This window comes from Manacus vitellinus, unplaced genomic scaffold (assembly GCF_001715985.3).
Source record: "Manacus vitellinus isolate BGI_N305 unplaced genomic scaffold, ASM171598v3 scaffold_23_pilon, whole genome shotgun sequence".
In the NCBI taxonomy this organism is placed as follows: Eukaryota; Metazoa; Chordata; class Aves; order Passeriformes; family Pipridae; genus Manacus; species Manacus vitellinus.
Window position 1 is genome coordinate 10,757,337 of NW_021939718.1, and position 25,899 is coordinate 10,783,235.

General features: G+C 36.5%; 1 protein-coding gene across 1 annotated transcript in view; it reads left to right on the forward strand.

Moving 5' to 3' along the window:
• Positions 1 to 25,899, forward strand: part of EDIL3 (EGF like repeats and discoidin domains 3) — a 224,243-nt gene that overhangs the window by 95,795 nt on the left and 102,549 nt on the right. The window contains exon 4 of the mRNA XM_008923074.2: positions 17,645 to 17,773. Coding sequence (XP_008921322.1) covers positions 17,645 to 17,773 — 129 coding nt within the window. The remainder of the gene's footprint in view (positions 1 to 17,644; positions 17,774 to 25,899) is intronic.

The following is a 25,899-nucleotide window of genomic DNA, read 5'->3' on the forward strand; positions in this document are numbered from 1 at the left end:
TGTTAGGAAAAACTCTGGGTTTCTTTATTGTTTTGCTTTTTCCCTGGATTTCTTGTCTTTAAGAAGCCTTTTAAAGAAGGGCACCACAGTGTATTGTCTTAGTGTTTCTCTTGGAACCTACTTGCAGAATAAAAAAACCTATGGTTTGGAGAAAGAAAAATACATTGAAAAAGATGAAAAATTAAAAGTAGTTATAAATTACTTTGGTCAATAGGTACTTCAAAGCTGACTTACTGAACAGAGGCTTTGATTCTTATGAATTATTCTTATGAGGGTATTTCTCATAAAATTATTGGTTCCTCAGAAATAACTTTCTTCCTGGGACATGGTGAGTTTAAAAAAAACCAAACAAACCAACAAGCAAAAACAAATAAAAAATTGAATTTATATTATAAAAATGTTATAAAATAGCCACAGTTTTGGCAAAAAAAGTGCTTTTTCTTTTTCTAAATATGCTTCTATTTAAAAATTCACTGGATTATCATTTTAAAAGACTGGACATAATATTATTAAAATCCTGGGGTTTACCTTGTACCGGTTTAATTTCACTTTGATATTCATAATATCAAATTTTTATGGGTTTGTTTTTCCATAACTATTTGTGATGGAAGTTAGAATGGTTCTACTTATCACCATTCTAGATAACTTTATATTGGACAGTTTAAAATAATTTTATATTAGATAGTTTGGAAAATGAGTAGATTTTAATGGGATATTGGGAAGAAATTCTTGGCTGTGAGGGTGGTGAGACCCTGGCACAGGTTGCCCAGAGAAGCTGTGGCTGCCCCATCCCTGGAAGTGTACAAGGTCAGGTTGGACAGGGCTTGGAGCAACTTGGGTTAGTGGAAGGTGTCCCTGCCCATGGCACAGGGTGAGACTGGATGATCTAGGACCTTCTAGGATTCTATGATTCAAATATTCAATAGGTCTTTTTTTGAACAGATTAATATTGTAGCCAATTTTTCATTGTCTTTCCTTCCTCCATGTCAGAAAATGTTTTTACCGTTTGTTGCTGCACTGCTCACCAAAAGGCAGATGAGATCCATTTGGTTAAAGTTCTGGACATGAGTCAGTGATTCTCAGAGTCACATTATGACTTCAAACGAAAACATTTGAGATCTTACTGACATTGATGTTTACACAGGAATTATCCATATATCCTTGTATAATAACTATACCATATGTATTCTCCACAAATACTCAACTGATTGTGAGTTTGAAACTAGATTTCTTCCTGAAAATAATGTCATTTATAATGGCCTTTATTGACTGTAAAAAAAATTGAAATTAGAACTTCTTTAATGATTACTGTGATGGTTTTTGGAGCCAGGTGATCTTGAAGGTCCCTTCCAAACCAAACCATTCTGTGGTTATCAGAAAAGAAAAACAACAAACCAGATTTTGTTTATAAGTCATTGAAATGAAAATTAAAAAGAAAAAACCCACACATGAGATACTTAATCTGCTTTCTGTGTCACCTACAAAATGTCAAGGATGCATCCTGTTCAGTCTCAAGGACTTCAGTTTTCTGCCCACTGTAGAAGCATTGTGGTTTTGTGGCAGCTGTCTCTTGGGTCACAGTGATTTTGCTGTGGTGTGCAAAGCTATTTCTATTTAACACATTTCAAAGAGGAAAATCACCCTTCAGAATTATTCCAAGGGAAAGGATCTGCCATTCTCCCAGGGTTTGTAGCAGGGACTTGCTCTCCTGCTGAACTTGGTTTACATATTTGTAGCAATTCAAATTCCTTTTCTTCTTCTTCTTCTTGAAGTGCATATTCTGATTTTTTTTTTCAGTGCCTGAATCTAACTTGTTAATTACTTTTCCATCTATTTCAAGCAAAATATAGACTAAATCAGAAAATTATATAAAGGTCATATTAAACCCTATTTTGATGAAAATGAGGCATATGCAGTAAATATATTCTGGATGCCAGGTGGTACTGAGGGCCATTAGAGTAGCATGTTGCATTTAAAAGCAAGAAATCTTGCTTAGGTCAGAAATGGAAATTAATTAGTATTTTCAGCATATCCCTTAGTGAATGTCTGTCCATAGATCATAAAAACAACAGTTTGGCTAAATGGCTCTACTTCTTTTCAAGATTGACAAAAAGGGAGCTAGGAGGTTAAGGTTAGCCTGCAGTGCTGGCAGATGTCTGAGGAACTCATACATGTGGTTTTTTCCATAATCTGCATAGTTTTTGAGAGTTATATTTTTGGTAGGTATAAAATATTCATCCTAGCGTACAAATACAAGTGGAAGATCATACAGTATCCCTCAAGATAGAAACTGCTTTATGTCGTTGAATTTTTCTTTGGATTTCTTTTCACTTTCTCACCTGAATTTTGAGACACATGTTTTCTAAGATGAAGTTTTTCATACCAGGCATCTGCCTCAGACTGAACTTAGCTCAGATCAAGGCTCGGCTGGATGGTGGTCTAAGCACCCTGGTCTAGTGGAAGGTGTCCCTGCCACGGCAGGGAGGTGGAACTGGATGAGCTTTAAAATCCCTTTCAGCCCAAACCATCCTGTGGTTCTATGATTCTCTTAAACCATCTGTACATAATATTTATTGATACCAGATCTATATGACAGGTTAGCTTTACTTAGGTGCTTTTCCATCTGGAAGCAGTGTTCTCCAAGCAGAGGCTTTGCAGGTGCCTGGACCTTGTTAGGACTGATAAAAAGAGGTGAAATAGCAGTTTGAGAGACATGATTAAAGAAATCAGAGATTAATATTTGATATTTATTGCTTCATCCTCTGAAGATGGAGAAGGAATAGGCAAGATGAACAAACTGCTGTTCCTGTTGCTGTAGGGATCTCAGTGTACTCTGCTGCTCCTTGAGTTGTCTGTGCTTCTAAGAAGAGTACAGGAGAATTATGACAAAAAAGCACCTCTTTTTTTTGGAGCACAATTTTTTGGAGTTGTTCAAGAAATGACTGGATATGGCACTCAGTGCTTTGGGTTGGGTGACAAGGTGGAGATCAGTCACAGGTTGGATTTGATGGTCTGGGAAGACTTTTCCAACCTAAATCATTCTGTAATTCCGTGAAAAGGCTAAGCATGGCAGAGAACAGATAACAAGTTACAAGTTACAGGACAGATTTTCCTCTGAGAAGTGTTGCAAACTGAGACAAGAAGTTCCTGGGAAAGGAAGTTAACAGGCAAAAAAATGGGATCAGTGAGCTGAGTATGAGCACAGAGGGAGTGAGTCTGAAGATGTGCAAACAGAGAGAGAGGCAGCAGTGGATTGATCTGCTTGGATCTGGCTACCATTACGAGTGTTGTTTCCTTCACATCATCCATTAATTTTTTATCCCTTCTTCCAGCACATCGATGCTTTCTTCCTCTCTCCTCTGTGCCTGTGTTAGCACCTGTGTTGAGCTACATCAGGTTTCTGTTCCAGTTGGAAGTACCGCATCCATAATGCAATTTCTCTGATAGAGCCAGTGTTCATTTGGTTTAGCATCTTGATCTATCTTGCTGTGAAGTCAAGTGTGTGCACTCAGTGGAAAAGGGGGTTTAGTGGAAATGTGTGGTGAAAGTTAGAGTGAAGAAAAAAAAACTCAACAACCATCTTCGGTGAGACGCTGTAATTAAATTGGATTGAAGCACTCAAAGATTCCCATCCAGGCATTAGATGTGTGGGAAGTGAAATAAAAAAAGGCAAATACTAATGAAAGCAAACCAAAGAAGAGTGGTGGTTGGTTGGGGATTTAGAAGCAGGTTAACAAGCTTGATGAAAAGGACTCTAGTCAAGAAATAGCATCACAAAGAGCCTTATTTTGTGCTTGCGTTAAAGTCTTATGACCATCTTAAAAGCTTTAGATTGAATGTGAAAGCAAAGAGTACTGAGGAAGAAATTTTATTCCTTTACAATACAGATTTAAGTGGTTTTTAGTTACTAAGGCTTTGTGTTGCACATCAATTCAGTAGGCTATGGATGTATTTAATAATGACCCTTTTGTAGAATGACTGGTTCTGCACCAAGATAGCACCATGATAGCAAAGTTAAAAGCTGTAAATTAAGTGTACTCTTAAAGATGCTAAGTATGTTTTTTATATGTTTGTCATATTTTTGGACAACGAACCGAACCCTTCCATGACAGATGTTTTAATCCAAATAATAATATTAATTACTGTAAGGTTTTAGTGGTGGAATATATGTTTATGAGTGTTAGTTTTGGCATACATACAGATTTGAAATCCTCACTATTGGCAGTTGCGCATTTGGCACTAAATTGTGACAGAAATGTTTGGGCAGTAGTCTTATTTTTGGAAGGCTGAACAGCAACAGCATGCATAGATGTCATCTCATTCTGATTTCCTCTTCAAGAGTGAAGAGTCCAATTTATGTCAGTCTTTGCAGCCAAAGAAAAGAAACACAAACTTGTAGAGAATGAGTCATCCCAGTAAGTTAGATATTTAAAACAAAAAGAGCAATTATTCCCTACATGTAGTTATTTCTCTACATGTAGATGTAGTGTATGGCTATAGGAGTGTGTTTGGTTAATGTCAGCTAGGAAGAAATTCAGAATTTAAGTGAATCCCCTTTTCTGGTTTCTCTGGGAAGGACTACAAGTGAATCTTGAATTTGTGTGGCCCAGTATTGTGGTGTCTGTGCACATATGAGTATGCACATATTTATGATTTGTATCCTGAGGTTTCTGGATCTCACTTTTTGTATAGCTGCTGCTTTCTTATATTTACAATCTGGTTTTCCTCACATTAGTTTGTGTTATCTCCTTTCATTATATATATTTAGCATGTTGATTGTTCTGTACTTCAAAGTTTTTGAGCCTACAGAAATCTGGATCCATGTAGAGTTGTACTGTTGGTTGCTAAAGATCAGGGTGCTAATAATTCTGGTTATATTAAATAAACAAGAGTGGCTGTGATAAGGTTTCCTGAAATTTAATGGTTTTGAGATGGGAGTTGTATACTCTTGGCGCTGACTACTTCAACATAAGATTTGTAGATTCTGAGCAAAGTGAACCAGTATGAATCTTGCAAAAACCCTTGGTATGGCTGCTGTGCTCCAGTGTCATGTTTGAAGAAGGGTACCAGAAAAGCCTTAAATTGAGAATATGATAAAATCAATTAAAAAAATTAGGAAATTAATCAGGTTAGAGATGAATGTAAAGATTTACGTATTGCAAGCTCATGTTTTGTGCTGTCCAGTGCAATAAGCAAGAGAAGAAAAGAAACAAAGCCCAGTATTTTAAACCAAATTGTCACTGTATGTTATCACTATTATTGTTCCCTATGCTATGATGTTAATCAGCAGGATGAATGGGAAACCTCCCTCTCTAATAACTCCCTTGGGAATGCCTCTATTGCATAAGCTCTACAGTTTTGTGTTTGGGCTGACATTCTGAAACAGTCAAGAAAACCTTTAATGATAAGTTCAATCATGTGTCTTGTATGTTTGTTCTGGCACCTTCTTCTAACATTTCATATCTCTTGTCATTAAATAAATTTATTTTTTATCTATAACTGTTGTCTAGTAAAAAACAAGCAAATGTACAAAAATCTACTCTGATCCCTAAAAAAAAAAAAAAAGAGAGAATTCTTATAACCATACTTTTTCAGTAATTCATATTTTGTCAGGGTATTAAAAGAACTTATGCATATGCCTAAGCTTGAGCAGATTGGATAACTGCTAAAGCAAGTACAGAGGAAGTGCCAAGGAAAGCTCTCTGCAGGTGGCAAAGTAGAGACAGCATGGCTGAACTGAGAGAATGTGATACTTCAGTTAAATTCAGACTCCTTTGAGACTGATTGTATTATCAGGGAAAGATGTGACATTCAGGATCATTTTCTGGTGTGGGTTCGTAGGTTGCAAGAGGGCTGTGAGAAGCAAAGGTTTGTAGCACATCTTATTGAACCAGCTGGTAGGTGAAATTCATAAACATCAGAAAAAATGGATAAATATCAGACAAAAGAGTATTTCTTCATGTCTGAAGCAGCAGTATTTTATTGATCATGATCATGGATATTCGTAATACCTTCCATTGGTGTGGATTTTTAGTGCATCAAAGCCCAGGAATGTTGTAGCTGGCAGATAATGGAATTATCTACAAGGGGAATTAAGCACCCTGGAGGACCAAGAGCAGGGTTTAAAGTAGCTTTGACATGGGCTGTTTTCTTCCATCTGGTCTAGGTTATGAATCTGTGCCTCATCAACTGCTGATCTCGTACCCAGTTCTCATCGAAATGAGTTTCCCCCTGCACTGCACTATGTTTACTGCTCTTCTGCCTATTTCTAATACTCCCAAGTAAAAAAATCCCTGCTATCCCAAACTGTTTTGAGTCTTTCACCAGTCTGTACTGATCCATGAGACACCAGCTGAACTCCGGGAGTATCACTGTGGTGTTGAGATCTTTAAGTCTGTTTTTGTTTTCCACTGAAAGTCTTTTAAGATAAACAGTGCTTTACCTCAGAGCATGAATGTCCAATATAGGCTGAAAGAAAGAAGGACATCTGGCATTCAGCTGTCTTCTGATGTATCGTGTTTCATTTCATCACATCTATACAATTGTAGTAATCAAAAATATTATTTTGGAAACAACTTTTTTTTCCACCTATATAAAACTGTTACCTTCATTAGTCTTCCTTACAAATAAATACTGTGAGACTTCAAAACAAAATCATAGCAAAATAATTTGCATAAGATCCACTGAACTGCAAAGTAACAAAATGCTAAATGGAAACTATCAGTATGACTAGAGGTAAAGAAAAGGCCAAAAGCTTTCACAGTCCTGTCCAGAAATATATTTTCTTTACTTATTTAAGACAAAACTTCCACTGGCCAATGTGGAGTTTGTGTCTGTGTGACAACTGTTGTGATAAAAGTAATAATTATTAAAATGTAGCATGTTCCTATGAATGTCCAGTTATCTATTGTTTAAAAAAAATGTTAAAATGAATTCTACCTTTATATACTTTAGAAGTTATTTGAATCGTGTGAAATAAGCTGAGAAATAACTTGGAATTCATAAGTTTTATTGGAATGACTATCTGCAATGAATGAGCCATAGCTCAGGAACAAAAAGGTCTGGATAGAGATTTATATGTTCAGTTTGCCTGCAGCACCATATTTCAACATTTACTTGCAAAGCATGAATTAACACTCCACAGTAATATTACAAGTCAGTGTTACAGTTATTCATGAATTTCATTAGTTTCAACTTTTCAACAGTATTTTATCCTGTTAAAATTGCAGAACAGTTTATTTATTAATATACTCCAAGGGAAAGAGTGACAGCATTTCAATATCAGATTCTTAATTTTTCCATGTTGACCTGGAATTTCTCAATTTTCATTTTTTAATCTTGCCTCCTAAGTAAGAAAAAAATCTTTCTACTTTTTTTCCCCCCCCCCTGCAAAACAGTGGGTACTGGGCTTTTTTTTTTTAAAAATGCAAATCAATGATCCTGTCAGGTGTGCATTCTGCTTTAACCTCCCATGAGCAGGGGCAGGGGCAGAAGATGTAAAGCAATGTATTTATCATCAAGTCTTGTTCCCAGCTAAAATTTTGATAGCAGAATACAGATAATATGTCACGAAATTCCAAATAAAGAACTTGCCTCAAAATGTTTAATTCATGTAGCTAGGTTTGTTTTCATAGCATCTCCTGCTGGTCTTATTCCTCATCGTTCAAAACCCAGCTGCAGATCCACATTTTTCAAGCAGACATCCTTCTTTGTGCCTGACTCCATTCCATAACCAGATGACCACTATTATGGGTCCCCTTTCAGGAACCGTGTCCAGCTACCAACTTGACTAGATTAGAGAGACAGTATTAGCATGCACTCAGATCATCTATCCTGCGGTGAGGGGAAGTTACTCATGCCTAGTTCATGTCCTCATCTTCTGGAGTCACTCAGGTGAATAATGCCATCATTATACCTGCGCACAGATCCCTGCATCTTGCAAACCAGGGGACAGATCGATGTGCCTGATGAGCTACACAGCTGACGGTGGGCACCAGAAAAGACTGTGTGGCTCCAGAGGAGCTCTGCCATGCCATTCCCTAAAGGAATATATTAGTGGCCTTGGGAATGCTGCAGCTTATGCCCCAGCCCTTGCACAAGGCTCTGTTGAAGGCAGAATTTACCTGTGCAGAGAACTGTACTTGGAGTTGTTATTACAAACTATTACCTTGTGTGCAAATAACACAAATTGTCATTTTAAATTGAAGCATTGTATATCAGAAACTACCAATCTCCAGTATTGCTGAACAGAAATTATTACCAGTACCCACTAAAACAGGTCAGTATTTTCACCCAGGTGCAACTAACTCAATGAGGACCATATTAATCAGGAACAATTAACTTATATTTGTGCTGTGGATGTTGCTGGTGCTAAGGAAACAGATATCTTCCAGTCTGAAGGCTCATGAATGCAAACATGGGTTGTGATTTTAAATTGGGATTCTTAGTCAGTGTGTGGCTTTCTTAGTTGACAAGAGACAGATATGAAGCAAGAATGGGAGATGAGAAGAAAAGAGAACAATGATCTACCTCAGACAGGAGTAGGAGTTAGAGAATACTGACAGAATCTGGAATTCAGAGGGATTTATGGTTAGATTTTTACATTAAATTGGAAGGTTTTGATGACAGATTGGGAAAAAGATGGAACAGGAAAGAATATATTTCCTCTGTCCTACATCCTCAGGGAAATAAATGACTGGAGTGTAAGTCTTGTCTATTTCCTTTGGTTTCTGCTGTGGACAACTTTATGCCCATTTGGGCTATATATATTTCACATTTAGTGATTCTCTTTCATCACTTTTTAATAATATTTCATATCCTAAGGATAATCACCCTCTGAGATTTTCTTCTGCTGTTTCTGTGTCATTAACGCAACATTAGTAATTAGGACCTGACTCATACAAATATGAATAGCCTAAGTTTAGGCTGTTGCATTTTTTAGTTCCTGCTGGAGTGCTCATCAAGAGGACTAACTGGATTTTAATCTATTTGCTGTTATAATTAAGGTTCACATAGGCTTTGTAGGTTTTTTCTGTTTTCCAGTAATTAGCAGAACATGATGAAAAAGAATGGGAAGTCCTGATCATTGGCAGTTTAAAGTGCAGTGAAACAATGGACTCTGACACCTTCATATACGATGACAAGAATTACAAAGATAAAAACAGCACTGTTGCGCAGAAATCCAATTAGCATTGAGATTCTACGTTAGGCACCAAACTGTGTATAATTTCCTTATTGCTGGGTCTGTTTTACTTAAACAAAATACCAGTGCAATAAACAGAGATATGAATTTGTTTCAATCACATAGAAAATGGATTTTGAGAGTTTATTTTCATGTAGAATCTGTAGATGTTAGGGTTATCAGGGCTGCTCTTTTGAACTGAATCTCTCAAACATCCCACCTGAAAACTGTAATATTTCTCTCAATGTTCCAACATTAAAAATTCAAGTCTTTGAAATTCTTCAGCAAAGTTTTTTACAAAATGAAAGATTCTCTGTATTTGGACAGTTGATTTTTCAGAAACAACTGAAAAATGAGTTTGCAAAATATTTCTAACTTCAGTTGGAAAATTAAGCTTGCTTTAACAGTGGTACAAAGTGAAAAACAAAAAATGGAGTGTAACAACCAATCTGCCACACTTGGGTCAGCAAGAGCAAAAGTCATGACGGAAATAGGATCATCTAGGAAAAAAAATAATGATGCTGCTGCCTGACTGTAAAGTTAGAGCAAGAGAAGGAAAAGGCCCTGAACCCGTATTTTCTGTAAACAGAGCAAGTATTCTCTGGGGAAGTAAAATCCTCCTGTGGAAGATGATGCAGAGATGCAGAGTAAGTCACACAATAACTTGCTAAGGAGATTTGTGAGAGAGCTGGTGGGGTAAGAATACTCTGGGCATTATTCAGAAACACATATTTAGGTGACAAAGGGTATAAAGAGGTGAAAAACAGATTTGAAGATGGGGAAGGAAAGTTCTCAGGCTTGGAAGCTGAGGAGTATGGGGAGAAATAATGAGAGACAACTTGGGGAAAATGTCTTGTAGTGCATTGAACTCTTTCCCCAACTTTTAGAGAATTGTCATGTCTCATCCTAAGTGATATCGCTACACCACCGGCTACACTGACCGTGCCTCAAATTTGGGTATAATCTGCCTTTCTCAATCAATGACAGAGTAAGGTGAGAAGCTTAAGACTATTGAGGAAGGCACTGTGTAGCCATCAAGTTTAAACTGCATCTTTTCAGAAAATATTCTAGTTATTCAGCTAAAAAAAAAGGTTGGGAGATGGCTGGACAATCATCCTAAATGTCTTCCCTGTAACAGAATTCTACAGAGTAGAATTAGAAGGGAATGTGCAGAAGTGACCTAAAGCATTTTGCACTCAAGGGGTGAACCTTAGCTTTTGCTGCATCCAGATAAAGACACCTTGATCATTATAATCAGCACACTCCATTTCCCGTATTAAAAACAAGATAAATATTTAATCACAGAGCAATTAAGTCTGGATTGGTGCCATTAGTTTATAATAGGTAGACAGAATCTAATACGATACTAATTCACTTATGAACCAGGCGGAATAGATTTATTTATTTATTTATTTTTGTTTCCAAAACTGGTATCTTGAGAATGTTAATGAGATAACAGTTTTTGTAGCTCCTAATTGTTTTACAGCTTACGTACATTAACTGGAATAACATATAGCTATCAGTTAATGTTATCAATATTCCACATAAACTATGAATGGTGTTCTGCAGTGCCTACTCTTTTCAAGTTAAAATAACCAAACAAAAAGCGAGCTGTAGGTCTAATACGTATTTATTGACACAAAGTACATTCGTATTCTAATAGTAAAATAGAATCAATGGTAGCAAATCCGAAAAGGAAATCATGCAAAATACATTGATGCGAAGGAGCTACTGTGGCTTGGTTTATTCCTTTATCTCTTTGTTTCACAAATATTCAAGTTTACTGGACAAGCAAGAATATTACATTTTCAGAAGATTTGAAGGACGAGATAGTTCAAAATACATCAAGTTCAACTTCCATGGGTTTTAGTTAAACCAAGAGACTCCTTTATTTTCTTAGAGCCATGTCATGATGCACCAGTATAACTGGAGCTGGGCCCTAAAATGTTTGGATGTTTATTTAAGTAAGAAAGAACAAATAGTGCACTACAGCATATTCAATCATTGCTGCAGATGCTTCATCCTTAAGTGGTAGAATAAGCATATTTTCTGGAAGACATTTTCCTGATTGCAGTGCCTTCTGGCAGAAGGTCAATAGCACATCTGCTGGGAACATGTTCTTCCAATGCCCTCAAAGCTGTGCCCTACAAAGCAGGCAGCTGAAATGTGGTGAATAAATATGCTATGCTTTGGACAAGAAGAGTGGTCTTGGACAATGGTAGTTTTCTTCTATATGCAGGTGAAATCTACAAAATACCTGAACAGAAGCTTAGTCTTAACCACAAAGGTGGTGCAGAGGCTCAAGGTGCAGGTAGAGGTGGGACCTGACTCTTGCACTGCATTGCTGGAATGGATCTGTGTCATTGTGTGCTTGAATGTATAGGCAAGATGAGATATAAGTGCGTGTCTTGGTATGATTTATTGATCCCCAGAGCTCAGCAGATGCAGGATCATTTCTGTCAAGTTGTTAAAGTAGTCTCTGAAGCATCACAACTCCCACACAGGAACACAGCTGGGGGCATTCAGAACCAGCCCCTGTGTCAGGTAAAGCCTTCACTACAAAGCTGAATTATTAGACAAAGTAGTAAATGTGGGGAAGATCAGAGACCCTCACAAGCTTTTGTTATATTCCTGCCCTTTATGTACAATAAAGCAGTTTTCTGTTAGAACCTGTAGGAACATTCCTGCTGAATTTGAATGTGTCTCTGTGGAAGACAGTCTCTTTTGAATAGGATTATGTTGTATTTTGGATTTGTGTCTGCTGAAGTGTGAATTCTATAATCTCACATTTGAAAGGGCAGACCTTTCAAAAATTCATTTTGAGTTTTTAAAAGGGTGATGAGGAAAGAAATAGGTCAATATACTTCGGAAAAAAGGTGGCCTATCATCTGTGCGTATATAGGTGATATGATTTTTAACAGTGTGAAAAAAACATACACGTTAGAAAATTATGTCAAATATAAAGACTCAGAGCTTAGGCTCATCTCAAGTATTTATAAGATATCTAGTGCAGATTTTCACTCATTCCCATTGCAGGGTCCTTCATCTTTGTTGTCAGGGTGCAGGAACTGATAAGCAGAAAGGGTAGAGTGTTGGATTACCTGGACACTGAACTTAATTCAGTGTGATAATCCTTAACTTCTTCCTCATGGGAAGCCTGGGCCATTCTAGCTCCAGCAGCAGGGAGGCTAATTCTGGCTGCTTTTGCACATATTGATTTCAAAATACAGGAGCTCTTGCTGAGTGATCTCTGTCACAGCCTATTTTGAAGAATTTACTTTGGCAGAGGGAGCATCTAAAGAATCATGTATGATCAGAACATAGAGGAAAACTTCAAACTACTGATGCTATAACAGTGTGAGAGCTCTCTGATGAAGATTCAAACTTATCAGTGGGAGGAAAACACCCTCTTTGACATTTGTGTAAAGCCAAGAGGGACTTCAGATAAGCTAGTGCTACAAAGGCAAGCAGCTACAGAGTGGTTTTGTTAAATATGAAAACCAAAATAATTTGATACTTTTTATTAGTTTGATGATAACTCCCAATATTTATTTTGATGGCATTTGTAGCTTATTATATCATGAGAGTAACATTACCTATTAGTCCTACTTCAGTAGTATTCCACAAAATAAATGAAGCAATTGTTAACAGTATCTTCATCTTGATGTATATCAAGGTCAATATCAAATTTAGTATTTTTCATAAAAGTTGCGTTATTTCTATATGAAGAGAAAATGGATAGATAAATACTATTAAAAGTGTTAACATTTCTATTTCACTGTCTTTAATTTTACTTTTAAAAAATGTAGTGATTTTGCATGTTTTACTCCATTGGAGTACATATTTCTTTTTTTTTCTCTCTTTATATTTTTCATATTCATCATTTAATCTTGACTTAGTAAGAAATGATAGGCTTTTATGTTTGATCACCTTCCTGTTTTAGCTCACTTTCAGTTATGGGGAATAACACTGGGAAGAAGATGTGATTGATGTAGATTTCTTGTTTAATGACATCCTCTGAAACTGCCTGGTGTTTTTGAATGTCTTCAAAGCATCAGCAGATTTTATATTTAGCAAAAAAAGAAAAAAAAAGCTTATGCTATTTGTTAGAAGCATGAGAAATGGGTTATTTTACAGATGACTATCACTGAACTGGTTTCTTTGCTTTCCTGGCTTTTTTGCTAAAAGAAAACTAATGGTTTCTCTCAAATATGTAATTTGCATTTCAGTATTGCATGATACAAGATTTTCTTATGAAATTTCAGTTGACCGTACTCGTCAGAGAAGAAAATAGATAACATGATTCTGTCTTAAACCACTTTGCAACTCTATTGAGGATGTATTTTTTTGATTCATGCATCTATAAAATCTCAGAGGTTTTTGATGAGAACATCTAAAATTTAAAACCTGCTATGTTGTAAGTTAACTTTCAATATTTTTTTCAAAAACAGCATGAGATTTCAACTGAATAAGCAAATGATATATTTTGGACTCCACTTATTATGTTGGCTAATACCCCTGGAAATGAACAAAGTACTGAAAAGAATAGCAAAAGTGAATAGATCTATTACTTTGAGTTCACAATTAATCTTGCTGACATTATTTTATATGAACACAGATAAAAATGCCTGGAAACCATACCATTGAATTCCTCTGCTCATTAATATTGATCAAATGCTGTTCTCTTTGTGTTGGAAGCCACTTAAAGATTACTTGTAAAAGTATTGCAACACTATTGATTTTAAAAAACCAGTCCCTGAAGTCCACTGTTGTTCAAAATTATTTGACAGGTTTGAATTCTTCTTTTTTTTGGTTTATTTGGAGGGATTTTTTGTGTTCTTGGTTTTTTTGTGTTGCTTTGGTTTTTTCTTTTTGGTTGTTGTTTAAAAAAAAAAAAAGTATGGGTTTGAACTTGCTGCTATAGACCTGAGTAAGAGAAAACATTAATCAGATGGTGAGGCAATTAATTATACTGCGCTCAATACCATGTTGTTTAAAAACCTACATATCCCTATGGAAGCTAACTGGAACCCCTCATATCTGGAAGCTGTACCTAGACCTTACATACCATTTTGGGGTCTTAAATGGAACAATGGCATGATTAGGGCCCAAATCCTTCAGGACAGTCAAAGCTACAGAACTTGTATCAGGGATCTTGTACACTCAGTTAAAAAAAAAATAAATAAATAAAAAAAGTCATATGTTTGGGTGTTCATGCAATTTAAATATTCTGAAGATGTGTGAACTGAGAGGCTAGTTCTCTGGAGAATTAGGAGAAACGAGGTAGGATGATACAAGCTTTTTAATTTTCAATCAATCATTACTTTAGAACACAGATCAGTCTAACCCATGTCCTTATTAATAAATGAATGTTAACTAGTGAAAGGTGATTGTTTTTTATTAATTTCAGTACATTTAATGAGGATGTTTTGTTACTCTAAAAATAATTTTTGAACTACCAGTTTCTATTAACAACAACAATAAAAGCAAACAAAAATACCTAAAGCAAAATACTTAACATTAACATTGAAAATAATGTTATTATTTATCTATAACCAAATAACAACCATAATTAGGGGGAAAAAAGTCCATATTCTTACTGTGGGGGTTTTTTTCCAGAAGGAAGGCATCATAGAAGACAAACATTAGTTAAAAATACTGTCATGCACCAGTATACTTATTACTGTGCACCTCAAATGACCTTTTAAGCCTTTGTACTTTGGACTGATCTGAGAAAATGCAAAATATAAAGAAAATCAATGGAAGTAGGCTGAACACATACTTAACAAGCTATATGGACAAGCAGCAAGTAAAATGAAAAAGTAATCATTAAAAGATTTGTTGTTCTTGGAAGATTAGAGATCTGCTTGCATAGAAACTATTAATATATGAGGTTACCTGCACCTACTCCCCAAATTGCAGCACTGCAATAGGGACTTGGAAAAAACCCCACAGTTTATATTCATTGGGAGACCAAAAGTACAAGTTATGGAATATGATTTTTCCCAAAATATTCTGAAGGAGAAAGAGCATGAACAGAAGCAGTGATAATTGAAACACCCAAGCCTTCCTAGACCTGATGATATATGTTGTCTAGAATTAAGAATGTAGTGTACCATTACTTTTAAATTGTAATGCAGAATGTGGATGGAGAAAGGCAAAACAGGCAGCAGCCAGGGTCCTTGTTTTCATCTTCATGATTTTTGCCCTTTTTAACTCCCAGCTGCATTTGGAATAAACTGCTGTATATTCGTGTCCCCTATTTTTTGAGTTCAGTGAGACATATCCTGTGTTTAATGATGTAAACAAAGCATAAATTCTTCAGGGATGTGTCTTGGCTGATGACATAACTTGCAATAGAAATGTGCACCTGGATGTCAGCAACAACATTGGCAATTATAACTTGGGAATATGCCATCATTCAGTTAATTTTTATCTTCTGCAAATTAATATTTTCTTGGAGAGTGTGGTTTCCTCTAATGTAATGTTTGATGAATGCTGCTTCTATGAACATCTCTCAGCCCACAATTTGTAACTGAAAACATGAACTAATCAGCAGACCTTCAGAAACACTAAACTTACAGCTCTTTTAGGTTTAAATCACTCAATTCAATCATTCATTGGTTCAATATGATGAAGTGTTGGGTCACAATAACCCCATGGAACACTCCAGGTAGGGAAAGAGGGGCTGGAAAGCTGGAAAAGGCCCTGGGGGTGCTGGTGACAGCAGCTGGACATGAATCCAGCTGTGCCCAGGTGGGCAAGAGGCCAATGGTCCCTGTGCTATCCCAGCCATGGTGTGTCCCAGGCCCAGGGCAGTGCCCGTCCCTGTGCTGGGCACTGCTGGGGCCACACCTCGAGTGCTGGGGGCAGTTCTGGGCCCCTCAGACAAGAGAGACATTGAGGGATTGGAGTGTGTCCAAGGAAGAGAACAGAGCTGGGGAAGGGTCTGGAGCACCAGGAGCGGCTGATGGAGCTGGGAGGGGCTCAGCCTGGAGAAAAGGAGGTTCAGGGGAGACCTTCTCATTCTCTGCAACTCCCTGACAGGAGGGTGGAACCAGGGCAGGGTTGGGCTCTGCTCCCAGGGAACAAGGGACAGGACAAGGGGAAATGGCCTCAAGCTTTGTCAGGGGAGGGTCAGATTGGACACTGGGAGGAATTTCTTGCTGGAAAGGGCTGTCAGGCATTGGAAAGGGCTGCCCAGAGAGATGGTGGAGTCACCATCCCTGGAGGAGTCAAAAGAATGACTGGACATTGCACTCAGTGTTCTGAGCTGGGTGACAAGGTGGGGATCAGGCACAGGGTGGACTTGATGGGCTGGGAGGGCTCTTCCAATCTCAATGATTTCATGACTCTGTGATTCTGTAATTCCTAGTGCTGATTTTCAGTAAATTATGTCATAGAATTCTTTTCTGGTTTTTTGGGGTTTTGGTTTTGTTTTGTTCTTTTTAATAAGTATGCAGTTGAATGATTATGAGATTGCATTTCAATAAGCAATGAGTACCATCTTTCTGTGTGTATTGCAAAGGTAGCAAATATACTTTATATTGAATTCACAAATCTTTTCACACACAGACTTGTACATGAGGCGTTCTAATCAATGATTGCCAGTTTTTTAAAATGAGATTGGAAAAAAAAAATCACCAAAATGCCAAGTGTTTTCTCCTGGTAAGAGTCATATTGCAGGTGGTATTAATAAGATAATAAAATGTAAAAAGCTTGTAGCATGTGCTGTTAAATGAGTAAACTTTAGACCTCAGGGCAAAAAATTCTGTTATTTAAAGGTATTTAAGGTTGTAGTAATTGTAAACCTAACAAATTAGATCTCACTGCTGAAATTTTATGTATCCTAGCATGTGATTTGTTGGGGGAAAAAAATATTTAGTCAGTAGAGCTTTTTGAAATCATCTTGATGTGCATGTGCTACAAAAGCACTCAGTGGAAAAGGAATAGCTGGTTTAGTAGCTGCAAAGTGCTGGCCCAGATCATCACATATTCAGAAAGTCACCCAAAGCCATAGCAAAAATCTCCTCAGACTACTAACTTGCAATGTAGCGATCATTCAGGGACATTGTACATATCACTCTGTACATGATAAGCATGTTTGATTAATACCTATTTCTTCAGTGGTGTAGAATGCCCTCTATCTTTAATAGGAGAGCAAGATTTAACTTCTCTATCTCCTGTCTTCTCTTACATTAAAAAATAATGCTGTGATTAATGAGTAATAATATGCTTCATATTTTTTCTTGTTCATAAAAATCTGTGCTGGCAAGTTATCTGAAGTAAGTGAAGGGTGTGTTTTAACTGGGTTAGTGGAATGATGATGATGATGATGATGGAATATAAAGCCATCCATAAGGCATTTTATTTCTTTAATGAATGCTTATAAATGACTGAAATTATTATACTTGTTACTATGTGTGTATACATTTTTCTCTTTTTTATTCCCCCCTCTCTCAGGACCCTGCATTCCTAATCCATGTCATAATGGTGGGATATGTGAAATTAGTGAAGCATACCGAGGCGACACATTCATAGGATATGTTTGTAAATGTCCAGAGGGATTTAATGGGATTCACTGCCAGCACAGTAAGTTCCACATGGTAAATTTTATTGTATTTATAGATAGGAACTTTTTTATTGTCTGTTAAGTATTAACATGTAATCTGATTTTCTGAAGTATATCAAACTTTACCCTTTATATTGTGAGTCAGCTAATACCACTAAATACTAATGCTACCTTCAGAAAAGGACCTACCTACCTGCTGGACACAACAGTGTGTAATTTGCTATGCATACTTTAGAGCACAGTAACAACAAAGTAAACACATTTTACATGGATTTAATGGAAAAGCATATTTGAAATAGTAGAGATCTCTTATCTCAGTATTGTTTGTGAGTTTGCTTTGATTAATGCTAGACAAAAAGAGGAAAGAAATACTGAAAAGAAATTTCTGAATAAATAGATCTTCTAGATCTTTCTTTACCTATGTCTTTATAATTTATTAAGAAATGTTTTAACTCACAACATTTAAATTCAAAGATAGAAGCACTAGGCTTAAATTGAATGACATTTGATCCTGTCTACAACAGAGTTTCTGGATCTCTTTCTAATCCTTACCACTTATTTGAAGGGCATTTCTTGTTTTTAGGTGAGAATCCTAGACTTACAGTGTGTAGCTACAGAACTGAAAAGCAACCATACAGGAAAAGAAATCTCGAGTGTGCTGGATTTGGCTGGAGCAGACTTAAGTTCCTTCACAGTAGCTGGTGTGGGGTTGGGTTTTGAATTTATACTGGAAACAGCATTGCTAATTCAGGAATGTTTTAGTTACTACTGGGTAGTGCTTCCACAGAGTCTGCTTCTCACACCACCCCACCAGTGATCAAAACCGGTTAGTAAGAGAGTTCATCTGCAAGTGACTGATCAGGTCACATGCTAACCTATAAATATAACCTGCATTATCTGTCAGTTGAATAGAACCTGGGAGTTTTTCCATATGCAAAACTCATTTAGAACAGGTGCTTGCCTAAGGAGAGACTCACGAGCCAAATTTTGGGGGGTTTATTTTGTGCATGAGTTGGTTCTTTAACTAAGAGCAGCGTAATTCTTAAAATCTCAAATTATTGCTGCATTTGGAAGCCAACCATTACTCAGAAGATAAAAACTCAAGTAAAACTCAAGAATCCAATTCCATTTGCATGTGAAAGATTAGTTCACTCATTCAGATCAGGGTGAGTAAGTACTGAATCCAGCTTATCTGAATTAATTGGTCCATTTAGATACTTGTCTATAATTTGGTGCGTCAGGGACTAATGCAGTCCAGCTCAACTAACTACTTAATGCTCGTTATGTCCCTTAAATACCCAATGGAAAGTGTCCCCAAAGACATTCAATTTCATTAACTTTGGTCACTCTCTCAGTTAATTACATAGGTAATGTAGGCAGTTCCACTGAGTTAATCTCATGAAAATATTTTGGAGTGATTTTATCATAGTTGTTTCCTGGGTCACCAGTATTCTTTCAAAAATATTGAGATATGTAATAGTTAGCAAATGATCCTGGTAATCAGCAAAGTGTATTTATATCAGCTTCAGAACAAAGTAAAGCTCTCACACAACTGATCCAAGCTCACTGAGGGGAGACCAGAACCCATGGAGGCAGCTAAAGAAATTTGAGAGAAGACAAGTTTAATGTGAACAATTACTCTTTGAGGGACAATGAAAATCAGCCCTTTTCAGAAAATCTGATTTAAGATCTGGTAATAAATCAGATGCACTTTGTAGGTATTCAGAGGCTCCCTAAGGATCTGAGCTGTGAGAAGCAACCAAGGAGCTCTCAAAATCGGGGAGAAGTATGGAATTTTCAGTGGTGGACTTAATATGACTCTTTTATGTTATATCACTTTAGCTCAATTCACAGAATTCCTTTGATACAAATTCCTCAGCTTCATAAAGTTTGGTAATTCAATTCTGAACTCACTGTAAATCATGTAAGAAGTCTGTCGAATTTATCATAAAAAGATAAATTAAAATTACTTCATTGCACGGCACGTCTCTTCTTCTACACATCAAGAATTCCAAAAATCACATTATCATTCTCTTGAACAAGGTTTTTTATCTTGGATTTCTTCATATCTAGTGTTATGTTGTGAAATCAATTAAGGTAGGTGATTGATTTTGCAGGAGACATATTCCCAAAGCTATTATTTTATTATTCACTTCAACAAACATCCTGTTAATATTTCTGAGATTTGTTGACCTCCTACACACGTAAATAATTAATATGTGAGTTGTAAAAGATATTATTAGCAATTTCACTGATTGCATATTCTTGATTTAATACAAAATTGGTATTAATTGGCAATGGTTGTCTGAAAAGACTGATTATCCAGTGGCAAAAAAACCCACAACTTCCCATTTCAAGGCTTATAAAGTAACCAGGATTTGGAGAGGAAAGTCTACCTCAGGTAAAAACCTGGGCAGGTTTGAAACCTAGGCAGGAGGTTGGAACTAGACAATCTTTAAAGTGTCTTACAACCCAAACCCAAAACATCCTCTGATTCTATATTAAAGCAGCTTAGAACAAGACAAAGTCCATGGTAATACCCTGAAGAATGAAATGGACATTTTTTTCCAGAGGAAATAAAAAATAAATCCAGAACACTGAAAGATACATACAATATGCATTCTTGTGATTATCAGACAGAGATAGCCAGCTGGAAAAAGGAGGAAATTGAAACATTAGTCACAGTATATATTGCTAGCTGACACTCTACTAGTTGAGATGACAGAGATCCTACTAGGAAAATTCAAGTTTGAAACAATAAAGAGTTCAGATTTAGTGGTTTGATTTGCATGTGGTTTTATATTCTGAGGATCATTAACTCTGTCAGACATAATTAAATGTCTTGCACTCCAAGAATAAAGGTTATTAATCAAACACATTTAATAATGTAAACAACCCGTTCCCAATGTTTGTACTGAGTTCTCTGCTTCCTACCACCACATCATAGATGGCCTATGATATTCACATCTGCTACATAAATGTGTTGGGAAACTGCACAGGTGGAGGCCATGTGGCAGAGCACCCACTCACATTTTGATTGTGTATTGAGGCATCATCCCAACTATTCATAAGAGTTGCTTTTAACTGGAAAGGCCAGTGGCCATAATATTTCAATCAGTTGACATGATGCATCATCTACAGCTTCAGCTCTACCAGCAAAGTCAAACCATAGAATCATTGAATCTCCTGAACTGGAAGGGACTCAAAGAATTATCAAGTCCAACTCCTAGCCCTGCACAGGACACCCCAACAATCCCACCCTGCCCCTGAGAGCATTGTCCAAACAATTCTTGAGCTCTGGCAGCTTTGGGGACATGACCACTGCCCTGTGGGGCCTGTTTAGTGTCCCACCACCTTCTGGGGGAAGAACCTTTTCCTGAGATCCAACCTGAACCTTCCCTGACACAGCTCCAGCCATTCTCTGGGGTCCCGGCACTGCTTTCCAGCACCTTATTGCCAGCCTGTCCGTAGACCTAGGCTTGCTCCTCCCTGGTGCAGATTTATAGTGACTATAGTGACTTTTCAGGAAGAAATATATGTGGAGAAGGTGCAGAAAGTCCTGTGATGTGGAATTTGTGTGTTGCAGTGGCTGAGTGCTCCTGCCAAACCATTCGTCGCTGCGGTGTGGCGGTACAGCACTCCAGAAACAATTCCCCACAGATGGTGTTCTTACAGCTGTCTTATTTTGAAGGCTAAAATCGATTGTTATCTCACACAGATATAGGTTGTTCCAAGCCAGCCATCACAAGAGCCAAGTGGGCAAATTTAATGTACTGGGCTGCATGCAGTTGCACCACACCAGGTGTTCATCCCATGCCTCTGTTGATAAACACTTACTATGGTTTCTCCGTTGGAAAGAATTGTCTGTTTGGGGCACTGTAAATTTAACTCAGGCGTTCCTTTTTATTTTGGGAAGAGTGAGGGTAATTTTCATAGAAATTAGCTCTATGCATAGTTTTAACAAATTATATTATCAATAAGGTATTTGATGGAGTAGTAATAAACTGTATAATATAGTAGAAAGTTACATATATAAGTATGTCCTAGGAAGCTTGTTCCTGAAAGCATTGTAGAGATGAAGTCTGAAAACTATTGTTATGTTAGACCAGGAGCTCAGATAAGAAATGAAGGAGGAAGGATGTACATTGATCTTTTGGGAACCTTCTAGAATTTTGCTTAATTTAAATGTGAGAGGAAGTGGGTAATTTGAAAGACACCTAAGGGAGATCACCAATAAAGAATAAAACAAGCAAATAGCCATCAAAGGCTATTGGAAGAAAAGTCAGTAAAATGTTCCTAAAATAGAAGTTGTGTAAAGGGACTAAAGTAGAAGTTGTGTAACAGTACAGAAGCACAGTAAATGTTTGCCCCATTCGCAAAAGAAAAAAAAATTTGTGTGGAACTGCCTGGAAAAAACAAAGACTCTAATGAGGTAAAAAAATTATGAATTTGTCAATTGAAAACGGAGAGAATTTTGTTCATGAATCTTCCTACGGCAAATGTGTGGTGAGACTGAGCAACAGTGACAACAATTTTGGGGCTATTGGCAAAGGATGTCTGTTTTCCTTGCAGTCCAAATAAATATCTTGTTTAGAGCAGTAGGTGATTGAGCTGAGGTTACATAAAGCCTAGAGAGGAAAAAGATTAAACCTTAGGTAAGAGAACAATATTGGATACGTCTCAGAAGGGGTCATGAAAAGGTGGGGCATAACTTGCCCCCCTACTTGGAAGATTTTATTTCATTCAGTAAGAACCAGAGATTGGCTTAAACTCACAGGTTGGAAGTATAATATCCGTGCCAATTTTCTTTCACTCTTCTTAGCATTTGGTTGTATAGCACTGTTTAGTCTTTTTATTCATACACACTTCAAATAGCTTTTTTTCTTGAATTACTAATCTTAAAAATTTTCTCATGCATTGCATTGAGTTTCACAGTCTAATTTTCAGCAGATTGAAAAATATCCCATTTCAATTTCAAACCTGCTGTCTTTCAGCTTCTTTAAACATTTCAGTCATTGTCTGTTATAAGATGAGAAGAAAAGCAGATTTTGAATGCCTTCTGTACACTGCTTATTATCTTGCAGACATTTGTCGTGCACTCTCTTACTTCTGCGCAACTAATTAAAATTGTTGCCTTTTCTGTTTCACATGATAGTTTTTCTCATACTTTTAAATGGTTTCTTGGTGTCATTCTCAAAATCTTTTTTGTTCTGTAGTGTATTTTGCTGCGACAATGAACTGTCGTGAAAATAAAGCAGTATTATTTATTTGTTACAAGATCCTTACAGTGCTTTCTATATTTTTCATGTGGCATTTTTTACAAGTTGCTTTATTATATTTCTTTTTTTTCCGTATTTTAACCAGAACTGGATATATAGCTGAGGCTTTTATTAAGCAGCCTTTGGTGATGGCTAACTTTCTTTCGTAAGGTGTAATAGTAGGAGGAAATAGACCTTCCAGATTGCTTTTGCATTTTATGGGGATATTGAGCAGAGGGCTGCATTCCTTATGACACACTGACTGAACTATTTAATGAATTGTGCTTTTAAGAAGATGTATGTTTGTACGGTTAATAAGTCACTTAGGTTGTCAATAGTCATTATAAACTTCTTTTGTAGGTGGGTCCCATTAATTAATTACTATAGTCCTTAAGGATTAGTATTTTTTTTTTATGATGGAAAGAAATTAATGTTCTAAAAATAGAAATTACTGTTTGATTTTGGAGGAAATTAAATTCATTCATGTTCTGCATTAAAAAGGTAGCAGATGAAGATACTTTGCACATACAAGCTTATATTGAATAAATAATAAAGAGTGCATTTTAAATTCAATAATGGTTATCCAGTTGTAATGTCTACATCATGCTTTCTTCCTTTTATAAGATAAATATTCTAATGATTTGCTGAAGATACACTGAGTCCCAAGCAATTGATAAACCATACTAGAGACATGGATGGTTAGAGGAAGAACACATGAAAACTATGGCTGGACAAAGTATCTGTTTTCCTTCTTCCCACTTTTTTTACCCATTTAGGTAGACACAGAAACTTATAAGACAGTTGCAGCTATTGTGGTGCTTTAGGATAACACAGCCACCCCACAATTTTAGAGAACTGCTTTTAGTCCGTGTTTTGCCCATAGGTTTTTTACAGGTATTCCTGTGAAAAAGATAATGAAGATAAATTAAATCTTGAAATTAAATCTTGAAATGAAATCTCACTGTTTAATGAGAAAACACTCATCATTTAGAATTTTGTCGCACAGTGGCATAGTCTGATCCATCTGTGTAGGAAGCAGCTGTTAGAAAAAAAAAGAGGAGATTTGTAATTCAGATTTTTTTCTCGTTAGTGTAAGAACTACTGTGCTCAACCATCCCTATGTGTAGTTGTGTCAAGAACATGGAATTAAAACATTATATTTGTGTTAGGAATTCATGATGGCTTAAGGCTGTGCAGTACCCTGATACTGTTTAGAATATTGATATCTCCACTGTTCGTTGAACTAGTTAAAAATCCTATGACTGACTTATTGTTTGGAACTTGAACAATTCATGTGACAATTTTTCTGAAAAATGAAAGAAAACAAATTGAGTCATCAGCGGTTGTTTTTATACCACAGACCAAGTGAGAAGTTTGAAAAAGTCAAAGAACTTTTTAGAAGGAAGATCCAGAGGTACATTCAGTAGTGTAGCTACTCCTTTGAAGTTATAAGCGGTATTTTTTCATGTGGATACACTTTTGTGATCAAGTGTTATACAGAGGTGGAGAAGGATATTGCATCAGACTCACTGCCTGTGTGTGCAAAACCCGAAAAAACACTGCTTGGGCCTGAAGCTCAATATAATGAGATAATACTCTAATATACACTAGTCTGCATTACAAATGAATTCCCTTCATATTCATAGAATATCTCAAGAAAACTCACAGTCCTGTCACATTTGTATATGAATACCCAGGATATTCTCCTGGATTGCATTTATTCTGATGTATTAAATAATATACAATTATTTCTGTAGGTCATCTGGATGAGTGTTTTAGTTTGAATCAGGAGTGTATTTTTTAAAAAAAAAAATCTCTTGATCATCTCCACTTACGGTGCTTTGCTTTGTGTGACAACAGTCTGAGAGCACAAGAACCAGATCCCTTTGGATTAAAATAATCTAAAAGAAAACAGTCTGGCAGTCTAAAATTCCAAGGACTTGACGTACTAGAAATTTATATAAAACATTCCAGTGGGCAAATGGGCATTTTGTAACCTCGTCAGGTTTCATTTTACCTTCTACACAAGGCAGTAAGGTGGCATCTGGCTCTGAAAATGTATTCTATATTATCCTTTCATGTACCTAGCAGAGCTTTTTACGTTTACAGTCATTACTCTCATGAAGTTTTTAGAGTTTACTTAAAAGCAATATTCTTTTCCATACCAGCAGTTTTCATTGTTAGAGAGAAATTAATCTGCTCTCTTCTCATCTTTTCTATTTGTTTTGTCAGTGATACTTAATATTTAAGGGAGCTTCAGAATAATACTGCAAAGCCATACACCAAAATTAGGAAAAGAGTGAAAGGTGAAAAAAGCCTTTGCCCAAATCTAAAATTAGGAGTTTACAATGCTTAGTTCTGGTTTCAGTGCTCTAACAGAGAAAAAACCTCCTCCTATTTCTCAGCAAAAATGGACATTTTTACAGGAATTGTAGCACCCACAGCTCTAGATTATAGTACAGATTAAGAGTGTAGACTGGAAGGCAAATCCTTAGCTGCTAAACATAGTTGTGGAAAATGCACAGACCTGCTTGGATAGGTCTTATTTGATGTGATCATCAAGCAAAGGTGGCATTGTCTGGATCAGCTGCCATAAATACAAACTCCAGTTCTAAGACATGTTTTTGGTGCAGGGCATATAACTCTCTGTCAAACATGAAGAACGACCTGAGTGCATGTGCCCTGAGATAATAGAGCTGTCAGATGACATTGACCAACTTGTAGTTTACCAGATCTTTTCTCTTGTTCTTCTGCATATACTATAAACAAATGTATGAATATTTAGACTAAGGATATATGTATGGTTATAATTAACATAGTGATTTCTATAGTGAATAACAGATGTTCAGTTAATCTTTTATTAGGCCATCCATTCATTATTAATCCAT